This window comes from Adelges cooleyi, unplaced genomic scaffold, assembly GCF_023614345.1.
Source record: "Adelges cooleyi isolate 19-005CV unplaced genomic scaffold, UGA_ACOO_1.1 ACOO_flye_CR_arks_rails_tigmint_CR_PRNA_793, whole genome shotgun sequence".
Taxonomy (NCBI): domain Eukaryota; kingdom Metazoa; phylum Arthropoda; class Insecta; order Hemiptera; family Adelgidae; genus Adelges; species Adelges cooleyi.
Window position 1 is genome coordinate 314,165 of NW_026096506.1, and position 12,219 is coordinate 326,383.

General features: G+C 32.1%; 1 protein-coding gene and 2 long non-coding RNA genes across 3 annotated transcripts; 2 read left to right on the forward strand and 1 right to left on the reverse strand.

Moving 5' to 3' along the window:
- Nucleotides 1-497: 497 nt before the first annotated feature.
- On the reverse strand, nucleotides 498-2,192 carry LOC126845480 (uncharacterized). The gene is made up of 4 exons (XR_007686778.1): nucleotides 2,041-2,192; nucleotides 1,827-1,932; nucleotides 1,193-1,349; nucleotides 498-610 (listed from the first exon to the last, which is right to left on the reverse strand). It is a non-coding gene; the product is annotated as an uncharacterized LOC126845480 (long non-coding RNA).
- Nucleotides 2,193-2,400: 208 nt separating this feature from the next.
- LOC126845478 (uncharacterized) lies at nucleotides 2,401-4,829 on the forward strand. Its single transcript, XR_007686777.1, has 4 exons — nucleotides 2,401-2,570; nucleotides 2,691-3,035; nucleotides 3,102-3,531; nucleotides 4,286-4,829. It is a non-coding gene; the product is annotated as an uncharacterized LOC126845478 (long non-coding RNA).
- Nucleotides 4,830-8,175: 3,346 nt separating this feature from the next.
- On the forward strand, nucleotides 8,176-12,012 carry LOC126845474 (major facilitator superfamily domain-containing protein 12-like). The gene is made up of 10 exons (XM_050584121.1): nucleotides 8,176-8,206; nucleotides 8,260-8,538; nucleotides 9,961-10,174; nucleotides 10,282-10,396; nucleotides 10,468-10,683; nucleotides 10,745-10,882; nucleotides 10,950-11,061; nucleotides 11,150-11,300; nucleotides 11,381-11,514; nucleotides 11,921-12,012. Exons 1-10 carry the CDS (start codon nucleotides 8,176-8,178, stop codon nucleotides 12,010-12,012), a joined length of 1,482 nt encoding a protein of 493 aa, XP_050440078.1.
- The last annotated feature ends 207 nt before the right edge of the window (nucleotides 12,013-12,219 follow it).

Below are 12,219 nucleotides of genomic sequence, written 5' to 3' on the forward strand. Positions count from 1 at the left end.
TTATTGTGTATAATTGGAATTCGCTGTTTATTCAGCCGACACGGTGCCGATTGATAGCGTTAAAATGTGGTAACAGGTATAGTGTTATTTTTTTGTAATAAACACATTTACCTATCCCTTTAATCTCTACCTATTATTTTAATAATTAACATTTCAACTTTTAACTTATTTATAAGTAATATATCTTTCAGTTTTAACATGAGTCAAAGATGATGGTTGAACAGTTCTCTATTGACACTAACCGGAAGAAATAATTACTGTTTTATCATTTGTCCAAATAGACTAGGTAAGGAAAACACTCTAGATTTGTAGTATTAATAAAAATATTGATACAATAGTAATTTAATATCAATCTAAAATACCCTAATATAGGGTATTAAAAAAAAAAAGAAATCAAATGTAAATTATCTTTTTTTTTTAATAATATAATATACTATTTTAAAAACTAACGGATTTAAAAACCAGCATACGGTTTTTTTCTTCTTCTTATTTTTGTTGTCAAGATTTACTTCTTCTTTTTTGTTATTCTGGAATACTCTCTTTTTTTTAGGTAATTATTTTTATTGAAAACTAAATTTGTCGTATTATGACAAACCGTACATTTGGCTACCTAAAAAATGCACATTAATAATTAAAATTAAAAAAGTAGAATATTGCATACTTAAGAGGACGCTACACTGCCCATTTCTAAGGAGTAATGTATAAGCCATTTTTTTGCAAAATCTTCATTTAGAGCATGTAATAATATGTATATTGATTAACACAGTATTAAGGATTCTTTACTGATACCCATATTTTTTTGTGAGACTATCACAGTAATTTCAATAGGATAAAATAAAATGTATTTCAAATCAAAACTGCTTTGAGCAGTATTAATAGTAAATTAACCAAATTTTCACAATGTATACCGTAGCGTTTTTATTTTTATATATTATTATTTGTTTATAAATGAAGATAATAAAAGGCAAAAAATGAACCATTACGAATGAATCATTTTGATTGTGTTTAAGTTAACAAATAACTAAAAACACTATGACATAGATTAAGTTCTTTTCTGTTCATCGTAAGAACTTCACACGGTTACTGTAAACACCATCCACACATACTGTCTAAAAAACCATTTTTTGGTGTTAAATTAACGAGTATGTAGCGTCCTTTTAATTTAAATTATATTTATTTTTAAAAAAAATACCATTTTAAACAATCGCTGAAGTGATACCGCTTTTGGTGGTTTCTTATTTTTTTTTCTTCACATTAAGACTACAAGGAATGGTTTTGATAGTAAATTGACCTTCTGTCCATGCAATTAGGCAATATGGACATTGCTTTCTTGATCTATTTGTTTCGATCTAAAAAAAACACACAATTTTGTACATTTTTGGTATTTTTACTTTAAGCTAATAATTAAAAACAAGAAACAACAAAATTGTTAAGCGTAACCAATTTAAAAATGTCATACTTTACTTACAAACTAAAATTGAACTACTAACTAATAATATAAATAGAAGTTCATTACATCATTCTCTTAATTACCTCTGATATACCTACGAGTATTATTATAATTTACATTATAATAATACTTACAGTTACATTGTCAATGATGCCAATGTCAAAAAAAGTTTCCTCTGCTATATTATTTTATTAAACGTACGTTTAAAAAAAAAACAATTTTCGAAAAAGTATTGTTATACTACTATTATTAGTTTTATCGAGGAAAAAATATTTACAAGAATTATTGGATACTAATAGTTATACCAGGATATCCGTCCTGATACTTTTTTATTTAAATGGCCATCAGTACAAGCAAGTATGTGTGAAAAACTTACATGATAGTTTGCCGTGGTTACATTCGAACTTCAGGCGAATCCGGTTTGCCAACATCACCACCATAGCGGTCATCCACTGGATGGCTTTGGTGGGTGTTTTTACTTGCTGAAAACGAATCAATACAAATTAAGTAACAACATAAAAAAGTATATAGGTTGTTCCAATTTAAATTGTTGAGACAAAATACATAAGTATTGGAAAAAACAATGTTACCGATTATTGGCACTGATTGATCCATTTTGTTGGAAAGGTAGCTATAACTAATTGGATTTTAAAAAGGTAGTTATAACAAATTTAATATAAAAATATTTAATATTTATTATAAAAATTTTGTTAAATTTTAAATTGTATGACAACATGTCGCGCACATGGTCATTCGACAAGTCTAGATAACAAATTTGATAACAGTATAATCACAGATTAGATAATCTGTGGTATTATGCGGTATATTAAGGTATACTGGGGTGACCACGGTAAAATTATCATGACCAAGATAAGACTTGTCAATAACAGTATGATAAAAATGATAACACATTTCGGCATATTTTGCTATCCGCCGTTTGTTTATGGTAAACTTACTCTTGACAACTGTGTTGACAATAATTGTAGTCCTTGTCATTGGCAAGTTGCCGGTCTATGTTGCTTTTAAAGATCATGTTCATAAAATTTCCAGCTCCAGTTCTCGTCTACGCGATTTGTGTTAATTCCAAATTCGCCTCTCTACTTAAACACCACAAATATTCGTAAGTTACAATATTTACTACTAAACTATTAAACTACAATACTTCTTTACATTTATAATAATGAATTTTCTCATATTTTTATAGATAGTTCATATTAACGTTTGTATATCTTTGTTTTAGGCCGCGATTAGTTGGCTTATGCTGGCTGGCACAGTCATTGGTCTTGATTGTGGGATGGGGTACCCGAAGTCGTAGGAGACAGCCTTTAGTCAATGTCGTCTCACAAGGATGCACGGTACACTAAAGGCGATCGGACGTACCTCCGATTAACAGACATCGGCGTGATTTCACCTATAAACGTGCACAGGCATTTTGGGAAGCTACACTGATACCTATAGGAATCCTACTGTGTCTGTTTAATAGAAATTTATAATTGTTTATGAGGTTTTAGCGGAGTTAATAGAAAACTACGTTGAAGTTTTACCTGCTCTTGTTATCCAGGCCGCCTCACATAAACCGTTGAATGTATTTTAGTTTTTTTTTGCTACATATGTATTGTCGGTAGTTTTTTAATTTTTGGTTTTTTTTTAGGTCAGATCGGTTCTATGACAGGGTTTTGCCAGCCCGTTGCGAGGCCCGAGTACATCTCCTTGCAGAAATGGCAGTGTTAACTCACGACCAACTAGCGGCATTAGAGCGAGAATAATGTTTTAAAAAAAAAAATTTTAAACCCTTATTTGGGTTAGGTGGAATAGGCCTCTCGGGGAAACCACTTGAAAAAAAACGCTTCATTCGTCGTACCTCTGTGGTGTTGTGGAAATTGACTGTTCTTATAACCTAACCGTTAAAATTGGCTGTCGTTAATCTTTGTTCATTTTGTTTTTAGAAAAGCTCGCGTTGAAAGGTCGAAAGCTTGTATCAAATATTAGTTGCAAAATCCACCCCAAGGCCCATATATCGGTATGACAGGCGGGTACTATACCCACACGGTAAACCGGAGAACACAAATACTGCAATTGAAGTAAGGGTTCTAACAGCTTTATGCTAAAGACCACGAAAGAATTTTTAATTTTATTAAACACCCCTCCTTACGCCGGCAATGGTAGGACAATTGGATCGGTCACCTAACCTAACCTCCTAACCTACCCTTAACGATAATTGTTTAATATCATGTTTATAACATTTATAGCATTTACTTATTGTACTCACTATATAGATTGTTAATATATATGTATAAAAGAAAAAGTTAAAATTAAAAAGAAGTTGTCACTTCTGTAGATCAATTAGAAATATAGAGGTTTGTATTAATCTCCTAATTAATACATTTTTCAAATAATATTAAAAAAGTATTTGCCCATAATATTGCTGGTAGTCCTTCTGCAAAATATCCAAACACTGAACTTAAAAAAACAATTCTGTACTTGAGAGCCATAACTGATAATTTCCTAACATCATTTTTTGTCCTTAAGGGCATTTAAACAAATCATAACTTCATTATTTGTTTTACCAATGATGTATAAATACTCCTAAAACAAGGTTATATAATATAATAAAATCCAAATTTTGTTTTTCAAATAAATGTTTTGGTTTTTACACGGGGACCAGTACGAAGCCGTCGAACACCGTCGCTTTTTGTATTTTCTTACTTTCATACCGGTTTTATAATATTTTGTTAATTGTTAATTTTTGTAAAATAAAAAACCGTAGTCGATTCGACTTTGCTAATAATTATTAATATATTATTATGTATTAATTATGTAATTATATGTATGTAGGTCCAGAAGCTGGAGATCCAGGGGGCTGGCGGACCTGGCTGGGCTGCTGCTGTAATACCTCCGGAAGCTGGACCAACTATTAAAGAAAATGTATAGAGCAGTAAAAAAGGGCAAAAAGAACTGTTGCTTAGTTGAAATATTCACGACACGTGTATTGTTTGATAATCTTTTATATAAAGAACCGATAAATAAAATAAAATATTCTGCTGTGTCGATTTTTATACGTGTTGGCGATACGATATCTGTGTCCGCCACAGTATTGATGATAATGAATTTGTATTGCTGATAGTGAATTAATAATTAACAATTAACAGACAATTAATTTACACTTTTAAGTTTTAACTATATTATAGCAGTTATTATCATGACATAACAGTAAAGTGTAAACAGATTATGTTGTACTAATAGTTTAATAAGGCAAAAATAAGAAAACCATTGTTAATTATTTATTACCGGGTGATACTTCTGAGTGTCTTTCCTTAACGATAATTGTTTAATATGCATTGTGTTATGTGCGGAATTCTTATATTGTGTTAAATGAGAAAAAAACCCTTTTTAAATAATTTTTTTAAACTGTTTAAAAAAATAATTAAGCTAAACTTTTATTTTAGAACAGTCTTGAAAAGTTCCTCTATCTATGTGTGTACAATTTACCCAGGCCTCCCCTACATACTGTATACGAGTCATTGTACAAGTCTATTATGCAATATGGACTAATAGTATGGGGTGGATGTGCAGATAATGCAATAAAACCACTATTAGTGCAACAGAATCTAACTGTTAGAATATGTATGAACCAAAACAGGAATGTTATTCTTTCTAATGGATTAAAGTATTCAATTAAATATAGAGTAGATATAAAACAGAAATATTTGATTAAGGGTCATACCCAAATGGAGGTGGATAGTGTCCATAGTTTAATTGAAAGGAATCTAAAAGAAAATAATATATTTTTACCCTCAGGCTATGTACAATCTACTCTTAAGGTAACAACAAAGTATCCTACTCCATTAAATTCCATATTACTTGCACATGAATTTTTGATGACTACAAGCAAAATGTTATATACCGATCAATAAGGCCTGGGAAGACAAAGGGAGATTCTGAGTGTAAAGATCTCAGAGAATTAAAGTATGATCTCAATGGAATTATTTATTACAAACTGATGTTTGATGAGCCCTGGGATGAATTACCACAACGAACAACAGTATGACATTCTTTGCTAACGAAACATTACAGCCTTTATACACAAGATGATTAAATCTTACACGTAGTAAGTGGGAAGATTTACAATAACGACTGTGACACCAAGTCAATCAATAGATGTATCATCTTGGTCAATTCCACAACACATATTGCCTCAGTTGGCTGATCCTCAGTTCGCTTTATCTTCCGAAGTGGAGTTATTGTTAGGAGCTGAAATTTTCTTTGAAGCGTTACAAGATGGGAAGTTTTCATTGGGAAAGGAGTTACCTTGGTTGTATAATACTTCATTTGGTTGGCGGAATTATTGATGCAGCACAACGTAAAAAACATAATTGCCTAAAAAGGCACACCTAACATTCTGTAGCTTGTAAAACATAAGTCATATTTCAAAATTGCTAAATACAATACACTTTATAATAAATTTTAATGTACTAAATTTTTGGTTTTTCAAATTGAAACTATTTTAACTATAATTTCAAAGGATTTATTTACATTTAAGTTTGTAACAGTGACTTAAGTGAAACGTTTTTGTTTCGCGGGTGCTCGCACAAAAAACAAGAACAATAATTTACCATTCTGGTAGTATAATAATATAATTCTGTTATTTAGACGAGCTACGGCTATTTTGGTGTTAAAGATTTAAGATAAAATAATAAGGATCATTTGTATTAGTAAATCACAAAACACTCCAAATGGAGTAAATTGAATAAATATTTATTTTTCATAAAATATACCTATTTATGCAGAATAGGACGGAATTAATTGTTCACCGGACTATCGACTAGTGTCTATGTACCAAATAACGTATTGCGTATAAATAAGGGTCATTCAAATGATATGAATAAAAAAATTACCCAAAGAAAATTGATAAATAACTGGCTAATATTCAAAAACATAACAATAAACAACTGTGTTTTAATAATTTAATTTTGTTATTCTCTAAACAACTGATTAGCAACTACTGTATATAAATATATATATATTTTAATTTTATGTAAATTATTTAAGTATGAAAACAATTATTATCTATTTCACAATAAAATTAAAGCTTGGCGATTAATAGTACAACATGTCGGAGTAGTTATTAGTAGCTGATTAAATAGAAATTATTTTACAGCAAAATATTTTCCAATGAGTTCATTAGCAGCCGATAGTGGACATTGCAATGATATGGTAATCGTGACTAGTAAGCAAGTTTTGACATATCTAATTCATAAAGTAGCATTTTATCAGTAGTACTAACAGAGTTAGGTATATTTAATTTTTCTTAAAATATTTTATATATAGATATGAGTTAAACTAAGTTTTCGTTAGAGGCGTGAAGCTTCAAATGCACGTTTCTAGGGAAAACTCATGTAATTTTTGTTTTTATATGACTTATGTGTATTATTTTTGATATTAGTGATTAATAATTATTGATAAATCACTTACATACCTTCTACTTAGGTACATATCACTTACACAACTTATATACTATTTGTAATATCAATATTTTTAATATCACCATAATAAATTTAGCATAATACTAACGAACATTATAATGGCTAACTTATAAGTAGGTAAGGTAACACTGTACGAGTATAGTCTAACAGCTATTTGGTCATTATCGGTGATTGGATTATCCGAATTTTGGAAATCCAAATTAGTTACTTATTCGTAAGTTAAGTAAACAAATTATTATATTAAAAAAAACGTTTTGCTATACTAAAAAGTAATAGCTGTGACAAAAATTGCATCGAAAAAAACCATCGATTCCGAACCTTTGAATAGTAAAAAAATACATGCAGTTAGGCCAGCCAGCATAGTGAAGTAGACTGTTGTGGTTTAAACTTTTAAATCTGTATAATAAACCCTTCGACGATATGATTCGATACAAATCTGTGGGGCACTTGACAGCGTACTTGTTTGAAGTATTTGTTGTATTCTATTGTTGTATGCAGTTTTAATAGGCTACAGTTAGTAGGCTGTAGTGTATAAGTGCATAATAAGACTTGTGCACTTATGCACTTTATACACTATACAGGGTGATTCATTAAGGATCTGACTTTGTTAAGATACTACATTATCTCTTAATAATTATCATGTTTCTTCGGTTTTCCAAAACCGGTATCACATAAAGTTCATATTTATGTTCACATTGTCCATTTGGCGATAACACTCTAACAAAAAAAGTCACTGGTATAAAAGACTTTGAAATAATGATAGACAAACGGTTCTTATCTACAGATTACCTATTCCAACACAACCCAACAGGTACACAAACCCACTGTATCTAATTATTTTTATGCGTGTAATAAAACTACTCGTCTTTGTAGTAACGATTGAAAATATTAAGAAATACAGTCAAAAAATCAAATCTTTATAAAGTCATAACAAATGAACAAATAAATCAAAATTCAAACGAAAAAATATTTTTTTTATTTTTGGTCTACAAATGTATGTAATTAAAAACATATGTTGCCATTTAAAAAAAAACTAAAATCTCCCTTTTTGGCCTTCAAGGATTGGTGATAAAAACTTTCAAAATATTGAAAAATATAGTACCAAAGTGTACCGAAAAATCTTGGAAAAAAATATTCAAAATATTAATATATTCCGAGAAAACGAGTGTCTTATCCCTAATGAATCACCCTGTATACAAATTTAGGAGAATTTTGTTTTACTTTTTCCCAAGATAGGTGTCAATGGAGTTGTATCCCGGAAGACGGTTTATTTGTAAAAAAAAAAGTAGGCTGATCTAATACATTTATTACTAAACTGTACAGCAGGTAACAACGGTAAGGTGTCCGGATTTGTCGAGTGGATTTCATTCTTGACATACGGTGTCGGACATGTACTCAACGACATGGTTGCATCGATGTGGTTCACCTACGCGATGGTTTACTACCATTATGTCGTACAGTTGTCCAGTATTAACACTGGAATTGTGATGTTTGTGGGGCAGATAACCGACGCCGTTGCAACAGCTGCTATCGGTGTGCTGTCGGACAAAGTAAATTTGAGTTGGATCGATCGATACGGACGACGAAAGACGTGGCACCTGTTTGGTAATCATATTATTATCCTGGCGACCAAAAATATATTAATAAAGGGCGTCTCATTCATTCCTTCACTACAGAACGCATAGCCATTATCAAAGCTCTGAAATACGTTAAATCTTCTTCCCATAGCAACGTTCTCATCGCCACCGACTCTTCCAAGCTCCCCCTTATATCCTTCAGATAAAACAACTTTTACATTCCTTACACACTTCTCACGTCGTTGTTGAGTTTGTATGGATTCCTGGCCACGTTGGCATCTCGGGCAACCAAAGGGCAGACTCCCTCGCCAGAGCTGCCTGGTTCCTAGCCCCAGATTCCTCCACCTATGTACAATGGACCGATTTCGTTCCTCCCATACGCAAGGCCCTGCATGTCTTCTGGTCCTCACTATGGAAGAATTCTTTCCCTAATTACGCCCAATTTTATAAAACCATCACTTCCGCGCCCAACAAACTCCCGTGGTTTTATTTCCTCCCTTTGTCTAGTAGAGAAATAATCTCCTTTTCCCGCTTACGATCCGGTCACAATCTGCCTTTAAACTCTCCCTTAACGATTCCCCATTCTGTCCTCGTCACGACTTCCCCCATGTGCTATGGTGTCCTGCTTTGTCTCAACTTCGTACTCCTCTCTTCACCACCCTATCCTTATATAATATCAACCATTTTGACACTTATTCCATTCTCAATTCCCCAGTCATTCCCATCATCAAATCCGTCCTTCTCTTCATTGTTGAGTCCGGCTTTGCCTTGTAATTGCTGTAAATAATTGTTTTTTAAGTTGCTTGTCTTTATAAATATCGTCCAGTTTGTACACATTCATTTTTAGCATCAATTCATACATTTATTAACTTATAATTGTAGAAATAAATAGTTTGTACTAATATTTCAAAAAAAAAAAAACAAAAGAAAAGGGTGTCTCAAAAAGAACGCCGGATTTAAATCTGCTATGAATTGAATTTATTTCTCTTAAAAAAACATAACAAATATATCATTCTCTTCAGGAGAAGTTTAGGTTTAACAGCGAAAAACAATATCGGGCATATGACCCCCCTGCTAGCCCTACAGGTGATTATTCTTTTCAAAAAATTTACCATCACTCGATCACACATTGCCCCATCAAGTTCGTTGTGTCCTCAACGAACTTGATGGGGCAATGTGTGATGATCGAGTGATGGTAAATTTTATGGAAAGAATAATCGCCTGTAGGGCTAGCAATGGGGGGGGGGGGGGTGGTCGTATGCCCGATATTGTTTTTCGCTGTTAAACCTAAACTTCTCCTGAAGAGAATGATATATTTGTTATGTTTTTTTAAGAGAAATACATTTAATTCATAGCAGATTTAAATCCGGCGTTCTTTTTGAGACGCCCTATATTTTACGAATGAGATATAAAAATGTGTAAAGTTCGAGTTGTACAATTATTATTATAGGCAGTTTACTGGTGAATATCAGTTTGCCGTTTGCGTTCTCGCCTCCAGCGTTTCCTGTAGATTCGAATGTGTCGGAGGTTCAAATGTGTTTATACTATTGTTTTTACATTGTAATCTTTCAAATTGGATGGGCCGCGATAGAAAATTCACATATGGCATTGGTGTCCGATCTCACGCCACTGAGGGACGAGAGAACAGCTTTGTTGTCCATAAGGCGAGCACAACATTAATAATATGATGTTTAATTTGTTTCAACTGTTTTTAAAACATGTTTTACCTATTATCAGTACCTATTATTATATTAAACGCTTACTTTTACAGATACACTTTCACCGTTTTCTCGAACATTTTAGTGTATGTTGTCACGTGGGTTGTGCTAAGATCTAATCAAAAATCGAATTGCCAAATTGGTCCTTCCGAAATGAAAGATTTTCAAGTCGGTAGAAAATGAAACGTACCTATTTTAGAAATTAAAATATTTATTATGTCATAATCCCAAACTCGCAGATGATTGTAATGGCGATTCTATTTTTTGGTGTCATGACCACCCTGTTTTTTCACATTGGAGTACGTGAACCGAACACGACCCGTGACAAAAAAAAATTGGCGTCTTCTGCCCCTGAAATAGTTGATGATCAATTTTTTTCTGTATTTAAAAATGTCACTCTATATCAAACCACCGTTTTATACATGTGTTCCAGGGTTATAGTCAACATGACTTTGGTGAGTTCACCCCCTCGTGACCTCTGTTAAATTTGTTCTAATTAATATTATTTGTCAACAGGTGTTTCTTCCGATGTATTTAATAGATTACCTAAAATTAGAGGCAGAAAAAATACCTCTCCTATTACTGACCATGTTCTTCAGTAGTTTTTGTATGTCTATGCTTAATAGGAGAATGAACGTGAGACTAGGTAGAAAAGTAAGCTTTCGCATAAAAAAAAAAAAAATACAAAATAAATTAGTCGTATTGCGTTTAATTTTTCTAGTATACTTACTCGTTTGGAGTTATTTTGGCTCTTTGTTGCGCGCTTTGGTGTTACGTGGGCAATGGTTTTGAATACACCCATTATGATGTTTACATTGTAACTATAACTATTGGTAATTCTAACGAGTCACAGTATCTATATTTTTTATTTTAAAAACGTGTAAAATTAGCGAAAAATGTCTGTCGTCGATCATATTTTAGGCGTAGCCAGCTCAGTGCTATTGGTTACTAGCCAAGGGTTTACTACGGATTTTATTGGTAGTCGAAGTCATCGAGGTGCGTTTATATTTGGACTTATGAGTTTCTCGGACAAGGTGAGCTGTGGCGTTATAGTGATGGTCGTACAATACTTGTGAGTAGTAACTATCGTTAGTTGTAAATAATTTTATGTTGAAATAATAATAATAATCGAAACAAAATGCCACGCATTAGGCGTTGTGATACATGTCCAGCATACTATCGAGATGTCATGATATATAGCTGGACCATACCAGCTTGCTTGGCATTCGTTGCAGTTGTTACCTTGCCTAACTATGGTGAAGTAACATCAGGCCGTCCGAGTTCAGGTAACCGAAATTAAATAAGATACCTAACCTATATTGAGAGTTAAAACAAAAAAATTATTTGACCCTGACAATATATTGCTCAAGTTGTCATTTATCGATATTATTTTATCTTCGACGCGTAATCGTATCGATCCTAATACTAAACATTTATTTTCAAGCACTCAATTGTCATCAGATACAACGCTTTTATCGATATTTGTATTTTTATCTGTAAGAATACTGGACCTCTGTTACTTACTCACTTACTGTTACTCTTCAATTAATACCCGTGACCTCCCCATCCCCACTATGCCCTGACCCCACTGCACTAGCTTTTTTTAAATTGAATTTATAATTTATTAAAACAATTGCCTATACTATTTACACTAAGAAATATTAATTTTTTTCACATATTGTCAAAACACAGTTGAAAATCAAGCGCAGAAAAATGGACAAGCAGAAGAGAGCGAAAATTCCAACTTAGAAACACAATCACCTTGTAACCAACAATATGTTTAGTTATACGCTTATGTTGAATACTGTTTTAACATTTCTAAACAATTCATATTATTAGTGCCATGAAGAAAAACAATAATCATGTTGTTATTAAAAAAATTCTTAATATTGTTTACCTGCACAATAAATGTAAAATTGCATTGTTTATGTTAATACATTTTATATAATATGGTTTAAATGATTAGTTTAGCGTTAGATAATAATTTATAG

Coding starts and splice junctions, on each gene's coding strand:
- LOC126845474 (XM_050584121.1), top strand. CDS start 8,176: ATGGAGTTGTATCCCGGAAGACGGTTTATTT. Junction 10,883..10,949: donor ACGTGAGACTAGGTAGAAAA/GTAAGCTTTCGC, acceptor TAATTTTTCTAG/TATACTTACTCGTTTGGAGT. Junction 11,301..11,380: donor GTGATGGTCGTACAATACTT/GTGAGTAGTAAC, acceptor GCCACGCATTAG/GCGTTGTGATACATGTCCAG.